The 23,658-nt window shown below is 48.2% G+C and overlaps 1 protein-coding gene across 3 annotated transcripts in view; it reads left to right on the plus strand.

Moving 5' to 3' along the window:
* MAPKBP1 (mitogen-activated protein kinase binding protein 1) overlaps positions 1-23,658 on the plus strand; it is a 58,929-nt gene that overhangs the window by 25,323 nt on the left and 9,948 nt on the right. For 2 of the 3 annotated variants that reach the window (XM_023735150.1, XM_023735149.1), the window contains exons 2-10: positions 5,683-5,774; positions 18,918-18,980; positions 19,197-19,254; positions 19,957-20,127; positions 20,501-20,638; positions 20,869-21,051; positions 21,599-21,759; positions 22,541-22,730; positions 23,289-23,435. In XM_023735150.1, the coding sequence (XP_023590918.1) occupies positions 5,683-5,774; positions 18,918-18,980; positions 19,197-19,254; positions 19,957-20,127; positions 20,501-20,638; positions 20,869-21,051; positions 21,599-21,759; positions 22,541-22,730; positions 23,289-23,435 (1,203 nt within the window). Of the gene's footprint in view, positions 1-5,682; positions 5,775-18,917; positions 18,981-19,196; positions 19,255-19,956; positions 20,128-20,500; positions 20,639-20,868; positions 21,052-21,258; positions 21,277-21,598; positions 21,760-22,540; positions 22,731-23,288; positions 23,436-23,658 lie in introns of all 3 variants that reach the window. The other variant, XM_004380652.2, reaches the window with a different exon arrangement.

The following is a 23,658-nucleotide window of genomic DNA, read 5'->3' on the forward strand; positions in this document are numbered from 1 at the left end:
GGTAGGGAAGAAGTCAAAGTCTCTCTATTTGCAGATGATATGATCTTATACACAGAAAACCCCAAAGAATCCACAAGAAAACTACTGGAACTAATAGACGATTTCAGCAAAGTTTCAGGATAGAAGATAAACCTAACAAAAATCAGCTGGATTCCTTCATACCAATAAAGAGAACCTCGAAGAGCAAATCACCAAATCAATTCCATTTACAGTAGCCCCCAAGAAGATAAAATACTTAGGAATAAATCTAACCAGAGACATAAAAGATCTGTACAATGAAAACTACAAGACACTATTGCAAGAAACCAAAAGAGACCTGCATAAGTGGAAAAACATAACCTTGCTCACGGATAGGTAGACTCAACATTGTGAAAATGTCAATTCAACCCAAAGAGATTTACAGATACAATGCAATCCCAATCCAGATTCCACCAGCATTTTTTAATGAGGTGGAGAAACAAACCAACTTCATATGGAAAGGGAAGAGGCCCTGAATAAGTAAAGCATTACTCAAGAAGAAGAACAAAGTGGGAGGCCTCACACTACCTGATTTTAGAATCTATTATACTGCCACAGTAGTCAAAACAGCCTGGTACTGGTAAAACAACAGATGCATAAACCAATGGAACAGAATTGAGAATCCAGACACAAATTCATCCACCTATGAGCAGCTGATATTTGACAAAGGTCCAAAGCCCGTTAATTGGGGAAAAGACAGTCTCTTTAACAAATGATGCTGGCATAACTGGATGACCATCTGCAAAAAACTGAAACGAGATCCATACCTCACACCATGCACAAAAACTAACTCAAAATGGATCAAAGACTTAAATATAAAATTGAAAATGATAAAGATCACGGAAGAAAAAATAGTGGCAATGGTAGGAGCCCTAATACATGGCATAAGCAGAATACGAACCATAAGTAACAATACACAAGCACCAGAGGAGAGACTAGATAACTGGAAGCTCCTAAAAATCAAACACTTACGCTCATCCAAAGACTTCACCAAAAGAGTCAAAAGACAGCCTACAGACTGGGAAAAAATTTTTGGCTACGACAAATCCGATCAGCATTTAATCTCTAAAATCTACAAGATACTGTAAAACCTCAACAGCAAAAAGTCAAATAACCCAATTAAAAAATGGGCAAAGGATATGAACAGGCACTTCCAAGGAAGATATTCAGGTGGCTAACAGACACATGAAGAAATCCTCATGATCATTAGCCATTAGAGAAATGCAGATCAAAACTACAATGAGATATCATCTCACCCCAACAAGGCTAGCATTAACCCAAAAAACACAAAATAATAAACGTTGGAGAGGTTATGGAGAGACTGAAACACTTATACACTGTTGGTGGGAAGGTAAAATGGTTCAACCACTTTGGTAATCGATCTGGCACTTCCTTAAAGAGCTAGAAATAGAAGTACCATACGATCCAGCTATTCCGCTCCTTGAAATATATCCTAGAGAAGTAAGAACCATCACACGAATAGATATATGCACACCCATGTTCGTTGCAGCACTGTTCATAATAGCAAAAAGATGGAAACAACCTAGGTGCCCATCAACGGACAAATGGATAAACAAATTATGGTACATCCACACAATGGAATACTACGCAAGGATAAAGAACAACAATGAAGCTGTGAAACATAATATGGAGGAAGCTGGAGGTCTTTTTGCTGAGTGAATTTAGTCAGTCACAGAAGGACAAATATAGTATAAGACCACTATTATAAGAACTCAAGAAAAGGTTTAAGCACAGAAGAAAACATTCTTTGATGGTTTTGAGGGTGGGGAGGGAGGGGGAAGGTTATTTACTAACTAGATAGTAGATAAGAATTATCTTAGGTGAAGGGAAGGACAGTACACACTACAGGGGAAGTCAGCACAACTGGACTAAACCAAAGCTAAGAAGTTTCCTGAATACAATCAAACACTTTGAGGGACAGAGTAGAAGGGGTAGGGATCTGGGGACCATGGTTTCAGGGGACATCTAGGTCAATTGGCATAACAAAGCTTATTAAGAAAGTGTTCTGCATCCTACTTTGGTGAGTTGCATCTGGGGTCTTAAAAGCTTGCAAGCGGCCATCTAAGATGCATCAATTGGTCCCAACCACCTGGAGTAAAGGAGAATGAAGAACACCAAAGGCACAAGGAAAGTATTAGCACAAGAGACAGAAAGGGCCACGTAAACCAGAGACTTCATCAGCCTGAGGCCAGAAGAACTAGATGGTGCCCAGTTACCACCAATGAACGCCCTGACAGGGAACACAACAGAGAGTCCCGGATGGAGCGGGAGAGGGGTAGGGTACAGAACTCAAAGTCTAGTAAGAAGACCAGACTTGATGGTCTGACTGAGACTGGAGAACCCCGGAAAGCATGGCCCCTGGATTCTGTATCAGCCCAGAACTAAAACAGTTTCCAAGGCCAACTCTTCAGACAGGGTTTGGACTGGACTCGTGAGGAGTGTGCCTCTTAGCTCAAGTAGATACAAGAGACTAAACAGGCAGCTTCTGTCTGGAAGTGAGATGGGAAGGCAGAGAGGATTAGGAGCTGGTTGAGTGGATATGAGGAATCAGGTGGAAATGAGGAGTGTGCTGTCACAGTATGGGGAGAGCAATTAGAGTCACATAACAATGTATAAATTTTTATATGGTAAAATTTTGTTTTAAAAAGATTGATAAACACTGGTCTTTGGGGTCTGAGTAATCCTTGTGTCCTTCCTGCTGTTAGATTGGTGTTGAAAAAGTCCAAGATAGTTTCAGAATTAATTTTCTGTGAGGCTGGATCCTATACCCACAAAACACCTACCCAAATTCCAGTCAGATGGCAGGGAAGCTGACAATCAGCATACAGCTGTGATTCCTTGGGACCAAAGCTGAAGCGGAAGTGTAGGATTCCTGGGAAATTGAATCCAAAGAGTTTGCCTGAAGTCAGATGAGCTTGAAGAGAACCGGAGTTGAGCAGCCTTTTAGCTCAGGGCACTTAACTTTGTGACCTTTTCCATCCACGTGGGTAATGCTGGCCTCAGGCCCCTCTCTCTTCTCTGCATGGGCAGTTGGTGCAGCAGGAATGTCCCCCCGAGCACCCCTCCCTGGCGGTGTTAAGGAGAAGTGCCCAGGATAAGGAGTGGTGACCTGAACTGAATATCCCTCCCCATGTTCCGCTGGATGATTTTGTGCTCTCTAGACAGTACCTAAGGAGCCCTGATGGCGCAAAGTGTTTAAGTGCTCAGCTGCTAACCAAAAGGTTGGTGGTTCAGACCCGCCCGGTGGCTCTGTGGGAGAAAAACCTGGCAATCTGCTTCCATAAAGATTACAGCCAAGAAACCCTATGGAGAAGTTCTGCTCTGTCCTATAGGGTTGCTATGAGTCAGTATCCACTCGAGGCCCCCAGCAACAACAACAATCAGTACTTGGTGCTTAGGCCTTTCAGAAAGGTGCCAGAGAGGTTATTAAGTTGAGAAAAAGTATGGAAGGTGGCATAAATTGGGCAAATTATCAAGAACGTTTAGGGTAGGCTAAAGTTAGTTTATCCCACGCTGGGCTCAGCACCTCAAATAGGCCAAAGGGTAACCAGCAAGTTTGGCACTTGCCATGTGGCTGTGGGTCGGTATGATGTCCTGTTCTCAAACTGCTTCTGTCAATGAATAGATACACGTTGGAATTCCTAGTCTGCATCTTTGAGAAGCACAGAAGACTCTTAAAGGCCTTTTTGGGGAATAGGTTTTAATAGGTTTAGTAGGTTTTTTATGTCCCAGGAGACTTGTTTTGGTCTTTAGTCACCAATGTAATTTAAACTGAAATGGTCCTCAGAGATAAGAATTTAACCAGGCCCTCTTGGAGCACTTTGAATTTTCCAGTTAGTATAGTAAAAGAAAAGAGATCCTAAAACTATCCTAATTGAGATTCCCCTCTGTAGAACTGGCCTGGGCTGGGAGTGGACCAACCTGCCGCAGGCAGGAACACCCCTGAAGTGTATCTTGTTCACTTCTCTCTCCTAGGGCCTTGAAGACTCTCTTCAGGATCAGTTTTCATAGCAGAGTACAGTCTAACCTGTGTACACGGCCATTCTGTATTCAGAGGCCCTCTCTCTGAGCCACGGGAGACCAGAGACATTCCTGAGGAGGGCCAGTGCAGGGAGCCCAGGCAGCGCTAGAGGAGACTGGACCTGGAGTGACAAGCAGGAGATTACAGGGTAGTCTGAATCGCACATGGGATCATGTAGCTAGAAGGCCAGTGAACTAATATAAGGTTAGTCCACTGTGGGCTCTGGGGCTGCAGACAGTGTAGGGTAACAATAGTGATGAGGAGAATGATGGTGAATTCTCATGGGGCCGTGTCCGCGTAGAATCTCTGTTTCCCTTTCATCTCTGTGGGAGTCGTGGCTTAATAGTAATAATTAGAGTACTCTGGGCATCTGTGCTTTGCAAAACACAGCGTTAAGCCATGTTTCTGCCTCCTGGACGTATAGTCTCTATGAACTGGCAGATATGTGAGGAGTAGAGTCCTCTGATGGAGGGGAAGAACGTGATGGAATGCAATGATCAGGGATGGTATGTGTTACCTAATTGATACCTAATTCTGGTTCTTAGTAGATCAGAATGGCCTTTCCTTCATGCCTGCCAAGGTGTGAAGATCAGTGACCTCCCTGATTCTGGGGATCTGAGGACCCAAGACTTTATCTTGTAGATGGTGCCTTCCTGGATTGAGGCAGTGCTTGTTCCTCTGTGGCCAGTTGATTTTTTTTCCCATGGTACCAGCAGACTGAGCCCTGCTAAAAGCAGATGAAGCACACTGGCTTTTTCATGTGGTTAAGAGGCCTATAGCCATATCATTTTAGTGCTTTTGTTCTACCTCCGAGTTCGGTGGTGTAGGGCCTTGGGCCTTCAAAGTTGGCCAGTGGCCATCCAAGTTACAGCAATTGGTCTCTGTTGGTCTGGAGCAACAGAGGAAGAAGGAAAGTTAGGAATAGGAGGAGGAAATGGAATGCGTGGCTAATTGCCTCCATGAACAACTGCCTCCTTTGCCATGAGACCAGAAGAACTGGACGGTGCCCAGCTACCATTACTGAGGGTTTTGATGAAAGAATCTATAGAAGAATCCTGATCAAAGGGAAGGAAAAAATGAGGAATAGAATTGTAAATTCTCGTGAAATCTATACTTTCTGGAGCCATTGAGGCTGGATAAACCCACGAAACTGTTGCCCTGAAATAATCTTTAAACCTTAAATCGAAAATATCCTCTGAAGTCTTCTTTAAACCAAAGAATAGTTAAGCTTCATTAGTAAAGAGTATCTGCCTTGAGCATTGTGCTCTTTTAAAGAACTAGCTATATGGGATCAAATTGAGTTTATGTTAATGGGGAGGAGCAATTCAGAAAAGGCCTAAGAATGGTTGCACAGCTTGAAAAATGTAATCAGTGTCACTGAATTGTGTAAGTAGAAATTATTGCACTAGTGTATGTTCTGCTGTGTATATTCTTAACAACAACAACAACAAAAGATGCCTGTGGTCAGAACAGAACCTGGGAAAGTCAGTAACCTCATTCTTTTGAAAAATGTAATGTTAGGAGAGTAGCCAGCACTGCAGGATGGCCCCAGGTTCCTTCTGCACCTCCTTCCGTACCCCAGTCTGTTTATAACATGTCTCTTCTCTCTCCTGCTCTAACAGGTGACTTTGGAGAAGGTGCTGGGAATAACAGTGTCTGGAGGCAGAGGACTTGCCTGTGACCCCCGGTCAGGTTTAGTTGCCTACCCAGCCGGGTAAGTGCCTTGGAAGAGATCTTGTTGCACGGGAGTTTACAGCCATGATAAACCAGTTAGGGTGGGCAGGGCTTTTCTGATAGCTTCTGGGACATACAGCCAAGTTAATTTTTGGTGCCATTTTTGTGAAGGAGATACAGGACCCTTTGGTTGTCTTTGTTGCCATCCTATCCTGCTTTTTGTCCATCCACCCCACCTACCCACACATAGATATAGATTTGTACTTCTATTACACACACTCCCAACACCATCTCTAATAACTACCTTCTAGTCGTTTTTTAAAATAGCTTTGTTGAGATGTAGTTCATATACCATAGGATTCATCCATTTAGAATGTACGATTCAATGTTTTTTAGTATATTCACACTTTAAATCAATTTTAAAACATTTCCAGAGGTGCCTTGGAAGAAAGGCCTGGTGATCTACTTCCAAAAACTCAGCCATTGAAAACACTATGATACAGTTCTACTCTGACACACATGGGGTGGCCGTAAGTCCAAATTGACTTGACTGCGACTGGTACTGGTAATACTTAGAGCAATCCTATGAGGTTGGAACTGTTATCCCCATATTTTAGAGGAGAACGGAGATTCAGAGAAGTTAAGCAATTTGCTTGAGGCCACACAGCTAGTAAGTGTCTGTACTGGGATTCCAACCCAACTAGTCTGACCGCAGAGCTCTTAACTCTTAAAATAGCATGGAGTGGGGGAAGACCAGAACTTCTGCTTGTATTTAAAAGCTGCTTTTCCTCTAAGCTGCCTACCTGACATTCGAATGAGAGGAGCCCAGTTTGTGGGCAGCTGGGTCTATGCCAGGGAACAGACTTCTGGCACTGGCTCTGGGTCATTCTCTCTCCTGAGGGTGTGTGATGTTTGTGGTGGGGGACGTTTGGGGAGCTGCACTGCCTGCAAGGGCTGGCTGACCTCCTCCTCCAGAAGCAAGTGGTTGAATGACCTCTGTAGCTGGAGAAAACCCTGTGCAGCCTGCCTCAGGGGAATTCTACTCATTCCAGCCCCTGCCTAGGAAAGCCAGGTTCCTTCTTGTTGGAGGTGGGGCTGGGGCTGGATGTAGGAGAGACAGGAAAGGCCTGGGGTGCTGCCCAGTGCGTGCTGAGCCCTGTGTCCCCTCTGTGGGGAGTGTGGAGCTCTGCTCCCCACGGTCTTTCCCACACACCCGGGCCCCAGGACTGGCGCCATTAAGGGTGTGTGCTTGTGTTTCTGGGCATGTCCCAGCCTAGTACATGTGCCTGGGAGCCATTATCTTCCAAGTAGTGTTTGGAGACTCCTCTTCTGTAGCCTCTAGTGGGTTTCCGGCGTGTGCTTGGCTTGGGCTAGCCCTGGCCACTGCCCCTGATCTGCTCCCTGACCTTTTGGTTTCTTAGAACTTCAGGTTCTCTCTTTGCAAATGGCTCATTTCTGGGTGTTTTCGTTTTGCTCTATGCTGGAGCCCCCATAGGCCTCTAGGGTGTCTAGGGGTGCTAAAGTCCATGTGAGCCAAATCAGGCTCTTTTCCCCCCTCGTTCCCTTGCTATCCTACCGTAACCCCACCCCCCGCCCCTTCTTGTTCCTACTGCGTTTGTTGCTCTAGGAGCCTGCTCAGGTATCCTAGAAACAAGAAGAGAAACAAAGCTCAGAAAATTCTCCCAGAGGCCTAGAGGCAAATATCAAACCAAAACAAAGTTTTCTGAAAGGAAATGAAACAGCACAGGGAAGGGGGTAGGGGTGGGGAGGGAGTGTTTCAGGCAGAGGTGGGCTGATACTTCAGGCTAAGAGTGTGGAGTTTGTGGGCAGAAGCCCCTCAGTTGCAGTGGCTCCTGCATTTCTTCTTCAGAGTTTTTCCTTTGCTGTGGTTTTCCCCACAGGAAGCCCACCCCTCACCTTTCGTACTGTAAGTCCCCCTGCCCTGGGATGCCAGGCTGGTCCCCTGACAGCCACTCCGAAGGATTCAGTTTAGTTGAACACCCATAACTGACTTGGGCCTGAATTAGTTTCCCCGCCCTGGCTGGCTTGGGGGGTCCAGGAGCTTTAGAGCCCAGCACAGCTCCTGGTGCCACTGTGGAGCCAGTCACTTCTGAGCATTGACTTGGCCCCCCGCATCAGAGTGCAGGGCTCTGTCTGGGTGTGCTCCGGGCACAGCTGCTGCTTGCCTCCTGGAGTGGGAGGTGTCCTAGAAAGGTGACTGGTCCCCCCGCAGTAGAGAAGAGGAGACCTCTTGGTTGTTTTAAGCGATGAGGAGGAGAAAGGAAATCCAACTCTCTTGAGAAAGCCCTTTATTTACTCAGCCCTCGCTGGAGTCTGTGCTGAGATACCCAGCTCCAAATGATTGGACAGGGCATGAAACCACAGAATCTCCTCCTGAACTTTGTTCTGGTGATATCTGATCTGAAGGAAAACAGAGCTACCTTCTTATTCTCTGTGGTAAGCCCTGTGTGGGTGTGTTGCCAGGGAGCTAGTGAGACAGTGGAGAGACCACGTGGACCTGAGAGAACGAGGTTGAGTGAACTTGGTGCCCTGATGGATGTGAGTCACATTCAGGGCAGTCAACACACATCAGGCCCCTCAGTGCCTTTTTGCCTGCTTCTCTTGCAGATCTCACACTGGAAGCCAGGGCCCTTGGGTTCTTCCCAAAACAGTTGGTTCACGATGCGTTCATTCATTTGTTCAGCAGACATTTGTTGAAAACCTGCTTTGGATCTGGCATTATTCCAGGCACCAGGGGTACAGTGGTGAATAAGACAGAATGCCTGCTTTTGTGGGGTTTAGGTTCAAGAAGGAGGAGCAGACAATAAGCATGTCAGCAAATAAATGAGCAAGGTAATATCACAGGGAAAAGAAAGGGTGAGAGAATAACTGGGGCTGGGAGTCAAGAAAGGTCTGTCCTGGCTGCTCTGACAGGGATCACAACATAGGGTCCCAGACAGAGCTGGAGAAAAATGTAGAAGAAAATTCTAACTCACAAAAAGAGACCAGACTTACTGGCCTGACAGAAACCCTGAGAGTATGGCCCCTGAACACCCTTTTAGCTCAGTAAGGAAGTCACTCCTGAGGTCCACCCTTCAGCCAAAGAACAGACAGGCCCATAAAACGAGACCAAAGGGGCACAACAGCTCAGGGGCAAGGACTAGAAGGCAGGAGGGGACAGGAAAGCTGGTAATAGGGAACCCAAGGTCGAGAAGGTTGAGGGTTGACATGTCATGGGGTTGTTAACCAATGTCATAAAACAATATGTGTACTGACTGTTTAATCAGAAACTATTTGTTCTGTAAACCTTCATCTAAAGTACAATAAAAAAAAAGATAGAACCTAAGTTTGTGGAGAAGGAGAGATGGAATATCTCTCAAACGCTTTATTGAAGGCCTGCTGTATCGGGCTCTGGGATGGGGATTGGTACATAAACAAGACACAACCCCTCCACTCAAGGAGCTCTCTGTCCTCAGGAATCAAAAATAGAAGGTGGTGCAGGAGAGGAAGATCTACGTGTGGATGAGTATTCATGCCTCTCCCAGCCTGTGCACTACAAGGAATTCTGTCTTTGCTAGTTTGGTTTCCCAGTCTTAGCTGATTGCGAGGTGAAGGGTATTTACATCGGAAAGGGCTGGGAGCCACTGGCAGAAAAGACAGTAATAAATTGGAAGGCAAGAAAAGGCTGGAGGCAGCACAACTGAGTGCAGAGAGGGTCTTGGGGGAGGTAAGGAGGGAGGTGAAGGTGGGGCAGCTGGCAAGCACATTAGAAGATAAGTAGGAAAAGAGAGGTTTTGTTTTATTTTTCAAGTTGGCTGTGTGTTATGAATGGAACTCACTTTGAAGTTTCTCAAGAGAATGGCAACAGAGTTGTAGATTGTCTTAAATAAATAGATAAAACCTTTGAGGACACCCTTTGTCCGTGGGACCAGTTCTGAGTCAAGGTCCCAGTCACTCTCTCTGGCCTCAGCTCCTCTTTCAGCCTTCACATGCTTTATGCCCCAGCCACAGTGGACCAACAGACAACTTCCAAACGTGCCATTCTTTTTCACACCCTTTGTACATATCCTCTCCCCTATGCCTTCCATTCCATACCTGATAAACTCCTGCTCATCCTTCAACACGCAGTTCAAATATCCATTCCTTCATAAACCCATTCTTCCTCTTTACCCCAAGGGAAAAAAAAAAAAAAAAAAAAGATCTGTCTTGGGAGGGAACATTTGAGCTGATATATGAATGATAAGGAGGAATCAACCTGTGATTCCCATGCAGAGTGTTCCAGGTGGAGGAGACATCACGTGCAGAGGTCCTAAGGAAGGGAGAAATCAGTTCACTTGTTGGAGGAGCTGACCAGTGGCCATAGTGGCTAGACCGTAATGAGTCAGAGGAAGAGAGATCAGACACTGCGGTATTGACTTGGCTTGTAAGTCCTGCAGCTCACAGAAATTTGCCTCTTACTGTCCGTGAAGGGAGTATGTTTAGAGTACTCTGGGCAGAGGAGGGGTGTTCAGGAGACACATGTACCGATAACTCTACACTGGTGGTCATGATCTTCACTGGGTTATTAGAGCCCAGTCTTTTCTCATGCCAGACCTTCTGAAATGATCTTTCCTTTGAGGAGGAGCTGGTAAAATGTCCCAGAAACAGAGATGCTAATGGGACTCCTGGCCTGGTCTAAGAGGTTACTTACTAGGAAGGCAATGGATTCCAGGTATCTAGAGAGGACCACAACCAGGGATGCCCTAGAAAACATCTTAGACTCATTAGCTCTTAGAATAATTAAAGCTCTAAGATTTCCCCTTTGGGAGTGAATCTTGAGGGCAGCTTCCAATTCCAGATCTGGATGAAGACCCTGATAAGGCACTAGTATCCAGCAAGTCCTGGATGGGATGCTGTAGTCTGGGTTCCTTTTGCAACTGCAACCCCTTAGATAGCCCTTTCGTTGTCGTTACACCAGGGTACCCTGCAAGGAGATGACTAGGAGCACCATGCAGGTGAATTTGCACCTTTAATTCTCACAGAATTCTGTGAGGTAGGTATTATCATCCCTATTTTACAGATGAGCAAACAGGTTCAGAGAAGTTAAGGAACATGTCCAAGATCACACAGCCTGTTAGCAGCCACGTCTGCCTGACTGCAGTGTTGTTGGTCTGTCCACCACCATGCTGCCTTTTAGTGAGCCCTACATGCCTGAACTATGGGCCGGTTCACAGACCTGCTACGCAGGAGGTTCCTCAGGCAGCCAGGGCATTGAGATCCTACAGCTGGCGACTTAGTGAAAGCTTTAATCACTCATTCACAAATATTTGTTAAAGTGCCTATCTTATAGGGCCTGGGAGCATAACAGTAAACAGAAAAAAACACAACCTTCAGAAAGCTGGCGATCTTATGGGAAAAGAGAGACAGTAAACAACAAAAAAGGGCAAATTATATAGACAATGACAAGGTAATACATACTGTGGGAAAAGTGTAAGTAGTGAAGGGGGATAGGGAATGTGGGTGTGTGGGGTTGTAACATTAGAGCACAAGAGTGACACTTGAGCAAGGCTTGAAGGACCTCTGGTGTGCCTCGGCCGGGGCTGGAGGCACTCCATGTCTTTGCTTGGTCTGAAGGAAGAGGAAGTCTCCACTTGGCCCTTGTGTGTCCTGCTGTCTGCATGTTGTGCTGCAGTCATTGCTTGTCCCGGGCTCTGTTGGGCTCTGCCTTCTGGAGGATGGGGAGTTTAGGACGTGGACCCTGGGGGAATGCTGGCCTCTTTGTGATGGCAGCAGGCCTGGACCTGTCCAGGCAAGGGGCTGTCGAGGGCTTGGCCCTTCCTGGGCAGTGAGCCCAACACCTGGCACTGGCGCTTCACAGCGTCACTGCCCTGGACTGAAACCATGAGGGACTGAGGCCTCACAGCCTCCCTGGTGCTGGGGTTCTGAGTTATGGGACTCAGGTGGTTGGGCAGCCCAGCCCTTTTCATGTTGAAGATTTCAGCCAGCACTGCTGCATGGGCACACGTGAAGGTGCCTGGTGAAGATGACTGCCGGCGGCGCTGGGCAGGATCAGAGGATGTGGAGGCAAGGGCCAAAGATAGATGCAAGCTGTGCCCCACCCATTTCTCCCTAGCTGACAGAGGCCGTGGTCAGAGGTCACCAGGAAGACCGAGGGAGGCTCCCACCTCAGTGTTTTTAGGTCTGTTTTCTTGGGAGGATCTCAACAAGCTGGGCTGTGGGGGAACCTCAAGCACATTTGCTGAGTTCTGCCCTCACTTGGGCATCTGCATTACCATCCCCACAAGTGGAGCTGTGAACATGGGTCACTCTCTTTCCACCTTGGAAGGTTCCAAATTTGAATTATTAGGAGTAAAAATTTCAGCTGTGTGGCCTACCTGTGTGCGATTCCCTCTCTTGCTCAGTTCTTCCATGCCACACCTGAGAATTTCCTAGGAAATACCGCGGGGTGCGGGAAGGTGTTAGAGGAGAGAAGGGAAGGGTTGCCTCATCTGCCTCTGAGCAATCATCTTTCCATCTGTGTTGTATTTTTACACACACACACACACACACACAGAGCACAGTTCTCCCTTTCCTTCCACCATAGAGCTGAACTCTTTATCAAATATTGATTAAGGAAAAAGAGGAAACAGAAGATAGTGTCCCAGCAAGACTCAGAGTTTGTATGCAGGGACTTGCAAAGTGTTTTAAACAGTCTGAGGCACTGTTCTTTAAAGACCACAATACTGCTTTGAGATGATGGGTTTAAGGCAAAACTCAAAAGCCTATTATAGAGCCCTCATCACCCTCTTCTTCTGGATATGGAACGTGGTTGGGTGGATAGTACATCATCAGTTCAAGTTCGATCAGCTCTCAGCTGAAGCCCTTTGCCGTGATTCATCTGTAACTGATCAGAAAGCTAGGTCACCTGTAAGCACTCAGACCAGAAGCCTTTGCTTAGAGAGATGAGCCTGCAGAGGTACTTCTCAACAGGTCAGCACAGATAGAAGATTCAGAAAATATAAAAAAAAAAAACAGTTGCTATTGAGTCAATTGCAACTTGTGGCCACCTCATGCGTGTCAGAATAGAAAAGCCGTAGGGTTTTCAACAGCTGATTTTTTTGGAAGTAGATCACCTGGCTTTTGTTCTGAGGCGCCTCTGGGTAGACTCGAAACTCCAACCTTTCAGTTTGCAGCGGGCGTGTTAACTGTTTGCACCACCCAGGGACTCCTCAAAAAACATTAGCCATTGAAAACTTGCTGGGCTCTTCATAATGGTGGCAGGCCTGGAGAGCATTGTTTTTCACACACTGAATAAAGTAGTGAAATCTAAATATATATCTAAATCTGAATTTTGAATTATAACTGCTGTAATTTTCCTGTGGTGCCCTGGTGGCGCAGTGGTTAAGAGCAATAGCTGCTAACCAAAAGTTCAGCAGTTCGAACCACCAGCTGCTCCTTGGAACCCCTGTGGGGCAGTTCTGCTCTGTCCTGTAGGGTTGCCATGAGTCAGAACTGACTCGACGGCACCTAACAACAACAGATTTCGTGGGCCCTGTTCTAATTTCTGAAAATCCTATAGCCCAAATCCTCTCTCCCTGTAGGCGCTGCACTCTTCTTTCCCTCTTATCAGAGGCTCCTGCCCTGGCCCCTATGTGTTAGGTCAGTGTTGTTCTTGTGTTTCAAGTCTCTCCTCTTCAGCTTCAATTTTTCTCTCCTCACCCCACCTCACTCTGCTTTTCTTAGAGCTCTGATTTAGGAGTCCTGATGACTCCGTTTGCTTTAGCTGTGTGGCCTTGGGCAAATTATCTCACTGCTGGAACCCGTTTTTCCATCTGTAAAGTGGGAACAGTTATACTAATGTCACAAAGTTGTTGTAAGGATAAGATAAGACCAGACAGCTAAAGTGCTTAGCAGATGTCTGGTACACAGAAAGTGCTTGATAAATGGTAACTCTTACTGTTGGGCCCCAAAGAGCAGTAGATCAGGTACTAAAAGAGGTGGAATTCATTAAAACTCTCATGTGGTGCTTTGCAGCTTAGCCAGGAGATGTCCGGGATCTTCCCATGCCTCTGTGCTGCTGTCCTGGATGCTTGAGGTGGTTTCTCCCTCAACATTTTCCCATTCCTTCCTTGCTACCTTCCAAGCTTATCATCTCTTAAGTGAATACAGTTGTAGATATTTTCTTTCCCCAAGCTTAACCCAGCTCTTCTTTCCTGGCTGCCTTCCCAGAAGAAAAAAATAAAGCCTCTTTTAAAGTTTTTATTATTTCACAGATCCTAACAGGACTTTGGAGCTCTGGTCGTGCAACCATTTCTTGGAAACCCTATGAGGGAGTTCTGCTGTGCCCTGTAGGGTTGCTATGAGGCAGAATCTACTCAATGGCAATGAGGTGTTTTTTTTTTTTTTTTTAAACAGGACTTATGCATTCTTCCAAAGGGAAGAACCTTAGCACCTTGTTCTGACTGCCAGGAACCCTTTCCGCTTCCTTTCAATGCCTCAGGTGTAGTGATAATACAATCTACCTTTTATGTGGCTCCTAGGAGCCCTGGTGGCACAGTGGTGAAGAGCTTGGCTGCTCACCAAAAGGTCAGCAGTTTAAATCCACCAGCTGCTCCTTAGAAACCCTATGGGGTAGTTCTACTCTGCCCTATAGGGTCGCTGTGAGTCAGAATCAACTTGACTGCAATGAGTTTGGTTGACTTTTTATGTGTCAGAAAAAATCATTTACACAGCAACAGACATATTGACCAATGGAATGGAATCTAGAACCCAGATCTAAATCCATCTACCTATGGCCACCTGATCTTTGACAAAGGCCCAAAGTCCATTAAATGGGGAAAAGACAGTCTTTTTAACAAATGATGCTGGCAAAACTGGATGTCCATCTGTAAAAAAAAGAAATAGGACCCATACCTCACACCATACACAAAAACGAATTCAAAATGGATCAAAGGCCTAAATATAAAACTCAAAACTATAAAGATCATGGAAGAAAAATTATGGTCAACACTAGGGGCCCTAACATATGGCATAAACAGAATACAAACCATAATTAACAATACACAAACACGAGAAGATAAGCTAGATAAATGGGATCTCCTAAAAATTAAGTATTATGCTCATCAAAAGACTTCACCAAAAGAGTGAAAAGAGAACCTACAGACTGGGAAGAAAATTTTGGCTATGGCATATCCGATAAAGGTCTAATCTCTAAAATCTGTTGGAAAATCCAATACCTCTACAATGAAAAGACATAATCTAATTAAAAAATGGGCAAAGGATATGGACAGACACTTCACCAAAGAAGACATTCAAGTGGCTAACAGACACGTGAGGAAATGCTTGCGATGGCTAGCCATTAGAGAAATACGGATCAAAACTACAATGAGATACCATCTCACCCCGACATTACTGGCAAGAATTAAAAAAAAAAAAACTGAAAATAACAAATATTGGAGAGATAGCAGGAAGATTGGAACTCTTGTGCACGGCTGGTGGGAATGCAAAATGGTACAACCATTCTGGAAAACAATATGGTGCTTCCTTAAAAAGCTAAAAATAGAAATACCATATGATCCAGCAATCCCACTCCTAGGAATATATCCTAGAGAAATAAGAGCCATCACACGAATAGACATGCCCACCCATGTTCATTGCAGTACTATTCACAATAGCAAAAAGATAGAAACAACCTAAATGCCCATCAACAGATGAATGGAGAAACAAACTGTGGTACATACACACAATGGAATACTGTACAATGATAAAGAACAATGATGAATCTGCAAAACATCTCACAACATGGATGAATCTGGAGGGCATTATAGTGAGTGAAATAAGTCAATCACAAAAGGACAAATACTGTATGAGACCACTATTATAAAAGCACATCAAAATGTTTCCACACAGAAAGAAACAATCTTTGATGGTTATGAGGGAGGGAAAAACACTAGATAGTAGATAAGTGGTAACCTTGGTGAAGGGTAAGACAGTACACAATACTGGGGAAGTCTGCGAAGCTTCACAGATACTTCCAAACTCCCTGAGGAACCGAGCTTCTGGGCTGAGGGCTGGGGACCGTGGTCTTGAAGGACATTTAGCTCAATTGGCATAACGTAGTCTATAAAGAAAATGTTCTACATCCAGCTATGGTGAATAGCATATAGAGTCTTAAAAGCCTCTGAGTGGTCATGTAAGATAAATCTACTGGTGCCATACTGGCTGGTACAAAGGAGAATGAAGAAGACCAACGACGCAGGGGAAGATTAGTCCAAAGGACTAATGGACCACAGCTAGCATAACCTCCACCAGACTGAGCCCAAAACAGCTAGATGGTGCCCAGTTACCATCACCAACTGCTCTGGCAGGGATCACAGTAGATGGTCGCGGACAGAGCAGGAGAAAAGTGTAGAACAAAATTCAAATTGACACACACACAAAGACGAGGCTTGCTGGTCTGAAAGAGACTGGAGAAACCCCGAGAGTATGGCCCCCCGACACCATTTTAACTCAGTACCGACTGAAGTCACTTCTGAGGTTTTGGCTGAAAGGCCAAAGATTAGACAGGTTTATGGGGCCAATAAAAACACACGCGAGGAACGTGCTTCACAGTTCAGTCCTGTATACGAGACTAGTGGGCACAGCAGCCCAAAAGCGAAGACGAGAAGGCAGGAAGGGACAGGAAAACTGGGCGAATGGAAACAGGGAACCTGGGGTGGAGAAGGTGAGAGTGTTGATGTATCTCAGGGTTGGCAACCAGTGTTATGAAACAATTTGTGTATTAACTGTTTAATGAGAAACAAATTTGCTCAGTAAACTGTCACCTAAAGCACAATGAAAAAGGAAAGAAAAAAATCATTTACTCTGTACAGAAATCTTACAAGCTAGATCTGAGCGTCTCCCTTTTTATAGATCAGGAAACAGGTTTGTGACTCACTTAGGGTCACACAGCGGCACACAGCACAACAAGGCTTCAAATCCTGGTTTCTGACTCCAAAGGCCACAGTATTCCCACTGCCCACACTGCCCCTGCGGATTTAGAGATCCTTGGTCCTGCCTTCCATAGAAGACAGGTGGGGCCTGCTGATGCTCCAGGGGACTGAGTAATGGACAGTCATCCATCCAATAAATGTTTATTGAACAACTGCAGTGTGCCAGACTCAGCCAGAAAGGTGACAGAGCAAAACCAGGCCTAGCTCCCACCCTTACGGAATGCACCATCTGATGTGAGAGACGATAAAAAATAAATATTTAAAGTTGTAGCTGTGGTAAGTATTCTAAAAGATTGCCACACTGTGTTATGAGAACATATACAGAGGCTGAGATTTGAAAGAGGACTAAGTTAACAGTTGAAAAAGGGAGGGAGAGGGAAGCGGTACGCGCAAAGGCCTTGCAGTAGAGGGAGCGCGGCAAGTTAGAGGAGGGAGACTAGGTCCGTGTGGTTGGAGCATGCGTATGGTGGAGGGTGGGCAGGGCCACACCATGCAGGGCCTAATGGGCACTTAAGGAGTTTGTTCTCAGAAGCCTCCAGAAATTCTCCGTGGGGGGTGACACAATGGATGTGTGTGTTTGGCGCAAAGACTCTGGAGGTTGGAAGACCTGTGTGTGTCCTGGCTGTGCTCTTTATAGGGCCTTTCTGAGCCTGATTTCCTCATCTCAGAATTTTGGACCAGGGGATCTTTAAAGTCACCTAGCACACAGTGCATTCAATCCGTCCTTCCTTCCAGCTGTAGGGTTCTATCAGTCTGTCTGTTTTGGAGGAATTACCCCCTTTGCCCCCCATATATTAGACTGCTCTTAAGAGAAGCTGGGCAAGTGTGTGTATGGGGGATGGGGTAGGGATTTCAAAAGCCATCTCATTTTTGTCATTCTAGAGGGGGGCCCAGGAGACTAACTCGGTTTAAAGGGAGAAAGGAGTAAGGAACAAGCAAAGAGAAGGAGACAGGGAGGAGAGAAGGAGAAAGAAAACAGTGAAGAAAGACTTGGAAGGGAGGGGCTTCGAGGAGAAGACGATGTAACCCAGGCTCTCCAACCAAGGCTGTCGATCAACCTGGCAGTTCTGGGCATACCTGCTGCACATCAGAGATCCCAGCGTCCCCAGGGAAGGTTACCAGTGGAATTTGCATATTGAAGTGCTTCGTTGAGCCTAAGAGGCCTATATCTGCAAAAGATGCTAAGCACTCAACCAGCAGCTTGTACCCACAGTGGGGTTCAGATACGGGTCCTGCAGTGGGTGTCCCATGAAAAAAGGTTGGGTTGGGGGAAGTAGCCATCTGCTCATATCTCCCCTTACCGGGTGTTGCAGGCTCCAGGCCTGCTCTTGTCAGCTAGTTCCAGGTGCTAGTTATAGTCTGATGAAGAGACGGACAGAGCCTGCTGGTAGCCAAGGTCCCTAAGAGAGACACTGCCGGGCTCTCGGCTCCCAGCTTATTGCCCCTGACTCCTACCACCTGCCTCCCTCTCTGGAGCTGCCTCTGAAAGTCATTTAGATTGCATCCTATCTAGCTTGGCACCTGGCCAGAGGAGGTGCCCCTGGTTGCCTCCTGTCTGTCAGGAGGGCCCTTCTCAGACTCCTGGGAGTCAAGGAGTCTCGGCTGGGACAGGAGCTCTGTAAAGCCCCCTCAGGCTATTTCTGTCCCTCTCTCCCTTCAGTTCTTTGTCTTACTGAGCCTTCCTGAAGTTCTAGCCCTCTGTCCTGGCCTTCCACCCCCTTCCTCATCCAGCATGTGGCAGGCTGGCTCCTGCCAAGTACATACATGGGTGCATGTGTGAGAGGCCTCACTCCTCCTTGGAGTCTAAGCATTCAAAGCATGTGTGGCCCCAAGTCTGTGAACAAGTACACATGCCCAAATCACATGTATTCTTCCTTCTGGCACCCCTTTCCGGGATAGGTGCAAGGGCTGTGGGAAGACCTGTGTCTCACTACCCCGTGTGGACGTGACCAGAAAGTGCTGGTGCCTGGGGACCTGGGTGGGGACAGGCTCCCAGGAAGCCCTTTCACCCTCGTGGGGCTGCAGAGGGGAAAGGAAGCAGAAAGAGCAGGCTGCTGGGAGGAAGCCTCATCAGCTGCCCTCTGTGGCAAGTGGTGCCCCTCGGAGCTTGCTCCACTTGGCTCCCTCCTGGGTGACCAGAATTCCAGCTGACCTGAGAGCCCCCGGAGAGCCGTGGTGTGCTGCTAAGGCTCTTCTCTGACTCATCCCCCTAGGTGTGTGGTTGTGCTCTTCAATCCCCGGAAACACAAACAGCTCCACATCCTCAACAGCTCCAGGTAAATGGGCCTGGGTCCTCCGGGAGCACTGCCTTCTCCTGGGGCTATGAGAAACACACTGCCTGGGCTCTCTGGGGCACTGGGACCTGGTTGGGCCCCAGGCCTGGCGGGGAAGCACCACGGGTCCTGTTGGTGTTTGCTGGTCTTGCCCTTTGAGGGGACTGTGAGGGGCCAGGTTGCCAGTGTCCCTCCTGAGCCTGCCCCCATTTCTTGCAGAAAAACCATCACTGCCCTTGCCTTCTCCCCCGATGGCAAGTACTTGGTCACCGGAGAGGTGAGTGGGGCAAGGGGGCTGCAGTGGTGTGAAGAGGGTGGTGGCCTGGCCTCAGCAGACAGCTGCAGTCCCAGGCCTGGCTAGGGCTGCTCTGCGCCGGTTTGACGTCTGAACAGGTGCCATATCCTCGTTTTCACTCTCCCGTAAGCTTTGGTGTGCTGTGCGTCAGAATGACCCAGGAGGCTTGTTAAAGTGCAGATTGCTGGGTCCACCACCAGTTTCTGATTCAGTAGGTCTGGAATGAGGCCTCAGAATTTGCATTTCTAACAAGTTCCCAGGTGAAGCTGATGCTGCCAGATTGGGAACCACTTTGAAAAACATGGCCTTAAAATACTCCTTATCCCCAGAGGCCCCCTGCTGGGCACACGAGGAACACCCCTTCCTTCCAGTAGTCTCTTAGAGGGAGGCAGTGGGGAGCAGAAACACCAACGAGCGGTCATGGTTCTTAATCCTGGCTGCCCATCGGAATCCCTCAAGGAGCTTGGAACAAACAGATACACCAGCCCCGCCCAGAGACACCAAGTCAAAACCTGACGGTCGTTATCCTCAGGCATTTATCATGTTCCCTCTGTGCCTCTGTCCCGTGTGGCGCCCTGCTCTTGACTCTTGTTCAGGGCGTCTTTAGAGACAGTGTCCAGTAGCTAGGAAGGTGAGGGCCCCCGCTGTGAACGGCCCTTACTTCCAGGTCTTACCTCCCTGCAGAGTGGGCACATGCCGGCTGTGCGGGTGTGGGACGTGGCTGAGCGCAACCAGGTGGCAGAGCTGCAGGAACATAAGTACGGTGTGGCTTGTGTGGCCTTCTCTCCTAGCGCCAAATACATTGTGTCCGTGGGCTACCAGCATGACATGATCGTCAATGTTTGGGCCTGGAAGGTGAGTGGGCCGGTGAATGGCGTGGTGTCCTCATGGGGACAGGAAGGCCAGTTGGGGAAGCCTGGGAGCTGCTGACCGTTCACTCGACCCTGCTGATCGCAGTCCCATTCTAGAAAATGACCTGAAGCGGAAAGGAGCAATTGTGTAGCCAAGATGTTGGTAGAAGGGGCTAGCTTTGTGTCTTTGCGGACTTGCAGAGGAGATGAATCTCTTCAGTTCCTCTAGAAAGGGATTCTCCTCGCACCCCGCCCCCCCTTTTTCTGACCAGTGAATCTTAGAAATGTTTCTTCAAGTACAAATCTTGGCTGACCCTCCTCTTTTCTCTTAGCCCCTGGAGGCAGAGCCTTGATTACTCCTTTGATTTTCCCTCCAGAAAAACAGTGTGGTGGCCTCCAACAAGGTGTCCAGTCGGGTGACAGCCGTGTCCTTCTCTGAGGACTGCAGCTACTTTGTCACTGCAGGCAACCGGCACATCAAGTTCTGGTACCTTGATGACAGCAAGACCTCCAAGGTGAGGTGCTGAGGCTGCAGGTAGCCGCCAGGGCCTGCGCTCCCCAGCCCCAGCCGCTCCCGCTCCACCTGAGCCCCTTTCTGCTCCCTCAGCAGTCACGTGGAAGTCTAGGATGAGCCAGGTGCTGTCTGGGCTAAGGAGTCGGCTCAAATAGCCAGGGACGCTGGCTGCTTCCCCTCTCTCCCCAGGGCCTGATTTTCAGGAGCAACCTTCAGGGTGTGTCTCCACAGGTGAATGCCACTGTGCCCCTGCTGGGCCGCTCGGGGCTGCTAGGGGAGCTGCGGAACAACCTGTTCACCGACGTGGCCTGTGGCCGTGGGAAGAAGGCAGACAGCACCTTCTGTATCACGTCCTCCGGGCTGTTGTGCGAGTTCAGCGATCGGAGACTTTTGGACAAGTGGGTGGAGCTGAGAGTAAGTGACTGCTTTGTCACTGCTGTCCCCGTGGCTCAGGCGGCCCAATCTCAGCTCCGGAGAAGTGGTGCCTGTAGCTCCATACCAGGGTCTGGGCACGTGTGCGTGCAGGAGGGGGCCCAGTTCCAGCCCACGGTGGTCTCTGTAACTGCCTCCTCTCTGCTCTCTTTGTCTCTGTCTCTTCCCTTGCTTTCCTCCTCTGCTCAGAGCACAGGCAGCTTTACAGTAAGTGTGCCTAGACCCTCCTCTCTTTCTCATGCTGTGTCTTTCTCTTTGCTGGGCTTTGCCTACTTTGTTTTCTGTGCCAAAACCTCTGGTGCCCTAGAAGGGTCTGTGACCCCTATCCCCCAGCTGTACAGGGCTGTGGGCCCTCTGGCCAGCTACTGCTGAAGGGAGGGGCATCTCTAGAAGACAGCGGAGGGGCTCAGGCCAGAGCAGCAGGCCTTCTTTTCCCTTGCACCTGCCTCTTGGCAGATGACTGCTGATGAGGGGTGGGGAGGAGGAGTGGGCAGGTGGCCCCTGCTGACTGGAGCCACTCTGCTCACAGACCACAGTGGCCCACTGCATCTCTGTGAGCCAAGACTACATCTTCTGTGGCTGTGCTGATGGCACCGTGCGCGTTTTCAATCCCTCCAACCTGCACTTCCTGAGCACGCTGCCCCGGCCCCACGCCCTGGGGACAGACGTTGCCAGCGTCACTGAGGCCAGGTGAGTCGTGGGGGCCCTGCCTCCATTCAGAGCCTCACTCTGTGCCAAGCCGTCCCTGGCTGTGCTTCAGGGAACAAGGTGAAGAGCGTATTGATACCCACCAGCCAGACAGCACCAGGAACACCCCTGCAGTCAAACAAATTTGGGGTTATTGGTACTTGTTGCAACAAAGGAGACCACTCACCATAGAGAAGTGGGGAGTAACCTCAGGAAGTAGGTATTAGGAGGGGTTTATTGTAGCATTTGCTCTTGTGTTCGGTGATTTTAGCAGCGCTTCAAGGAAGTGAGGTTTTGCTCTGGATTGGGTGCTGTTAGGAGATGGGGCAGTTCTGCGATTGGTTGTCTTAATTTCCATTTAAGGGTGGTAGGGGCTAAATCTGTAATTGGTAAAGAAGATCAATCATGGTAGATGGGAAAGGGTGATGTCTGCTCACTGTTGTGGCTTGCACAGTGATCTTGTTTTCATCTGTGCTCAGACATTATTGTTTTTGGTTTGCCCCATCATGGCCACAGAGTGACCCTGTCTGATGGTGGTGTTCTGTGAAATTGCTTATGTTCATCAGGAGGACACCAGGGCCAGCTACTGCCAGGTCAACTCCCCGCTAACAGTTGTCAGGGGCTGCGTTTTTCTTTCTCAAGCAACTGCAGGCAAACCTGCAGATCAGGAAAGCACTCCCCGTGCCCTGTTCCTTCCTTTGTGGGTTGACTTCTCTTTGTTCTCTTCAGTCCCCCATTTCATCAGCTCCTCACTCACCAGTTTGCCCTGTCCTTTCCCCGACAGTCACCTCTTCTCTGGAGTGGCCAACGCCAGGTATCCAGACACCATTGCCTTGACCTTTGATCCTACTAATCATTGGCTGTCTTGTGTCTACAACGACCACAGCATTTATGTTTGGGATGTGAGGGACCCCAAGAAAGTGGGCAAGGTGTACTCGGCTCTGTATCATTCCTCCTGCGTCTGGAGTGTGGAGGTATGTGGGCCAAGCTGGCTTGACACTGACCATGTTCGCTGGGGTACCATTATCAGGGTGGAGTAGGGGATCCCCAAGTGTACTGTTAGGTTCCTCCGTTTCCCCAGCAGTGTTCCCGTGTATCTCCATATCCTTGGATGGGTTCTGAGGAGTGAGCTGGAATTCTGGTGCTTCCACATCTCAGACGTCTTCCACTGTGCCCCCGTCCAGCTTTAGCTTTGCCTCGTCCTGGGCTGGGTGATCTTGGATAAGTTACTGAACTTGGCCAAGCCTTAGTTCCTGTAACTGTAAAATGATAGATCTGAGTCATTTGATTGTTCTGAGAATTGAATGAGATAATCTAAGTGGGAGACGTAGAAGAGTGCCTGGTGCATAGTGGGTGTTTGGTTAATGTGCTTTCCCTTGCTCGTTAACGACAGTGTCTCACAGGTGTGGCTTGCTTCCTGGGTGACAGGCACTAGGCTAAGTCTCTTTAATCTCATTCCCTCCCATCTCCTTGGGCAGGCAGGGGTCTACTCCTTCACTGCAGGTCTGACTCTGTTCCCTCTGCCCCTCCAGGTCTACCCTGAGGTGAAGGACAGTAACCAGGCCTGCCTGCCCCCCAGTTCCTTTGTCACCTGTTCCTCTGACAACACCATCCGCCTGTGGAACACAGAGAGCTCCGGGGTACACGGCTCTGCCCTGCACCGCAACATCCTCAGCAACGTGAGCCCTGAGGCCCTGGGGCCGCCCCTTCTCCACCCCAAGCACCCCCACCCCACAGGCTTCACACCTCACTCTCGGGAGCTGGGTCTCCAGACCGTGGTTTTCCAGCTGTTGTGTGGCCAGGCTCTGTGGGCCACACACAGGTGCACTCTGACCCAACATTCCTCTCCCGGCAGCTGTACTGTGTCAGGCCTGCCTCATCCACCCTTCTCCTGACCTGTCC

This window comes from Trichechus manatus, unplaced genomic scaffold (genome assembly GCF_000243295.1).
Source record: "Trichechus manatus latirostris isolate Lorelei unplaced genomic scaffold, TriManLat1.0 scaffold00076, whole genome shotgun sequence".
Taxonomy (NCBI): domain Eukaryota; kingdom Metazoa; phylum Chordata; class Mammalia; order Sirenia; family Trichechidae; genus Trichechus; species Trichechus manatus.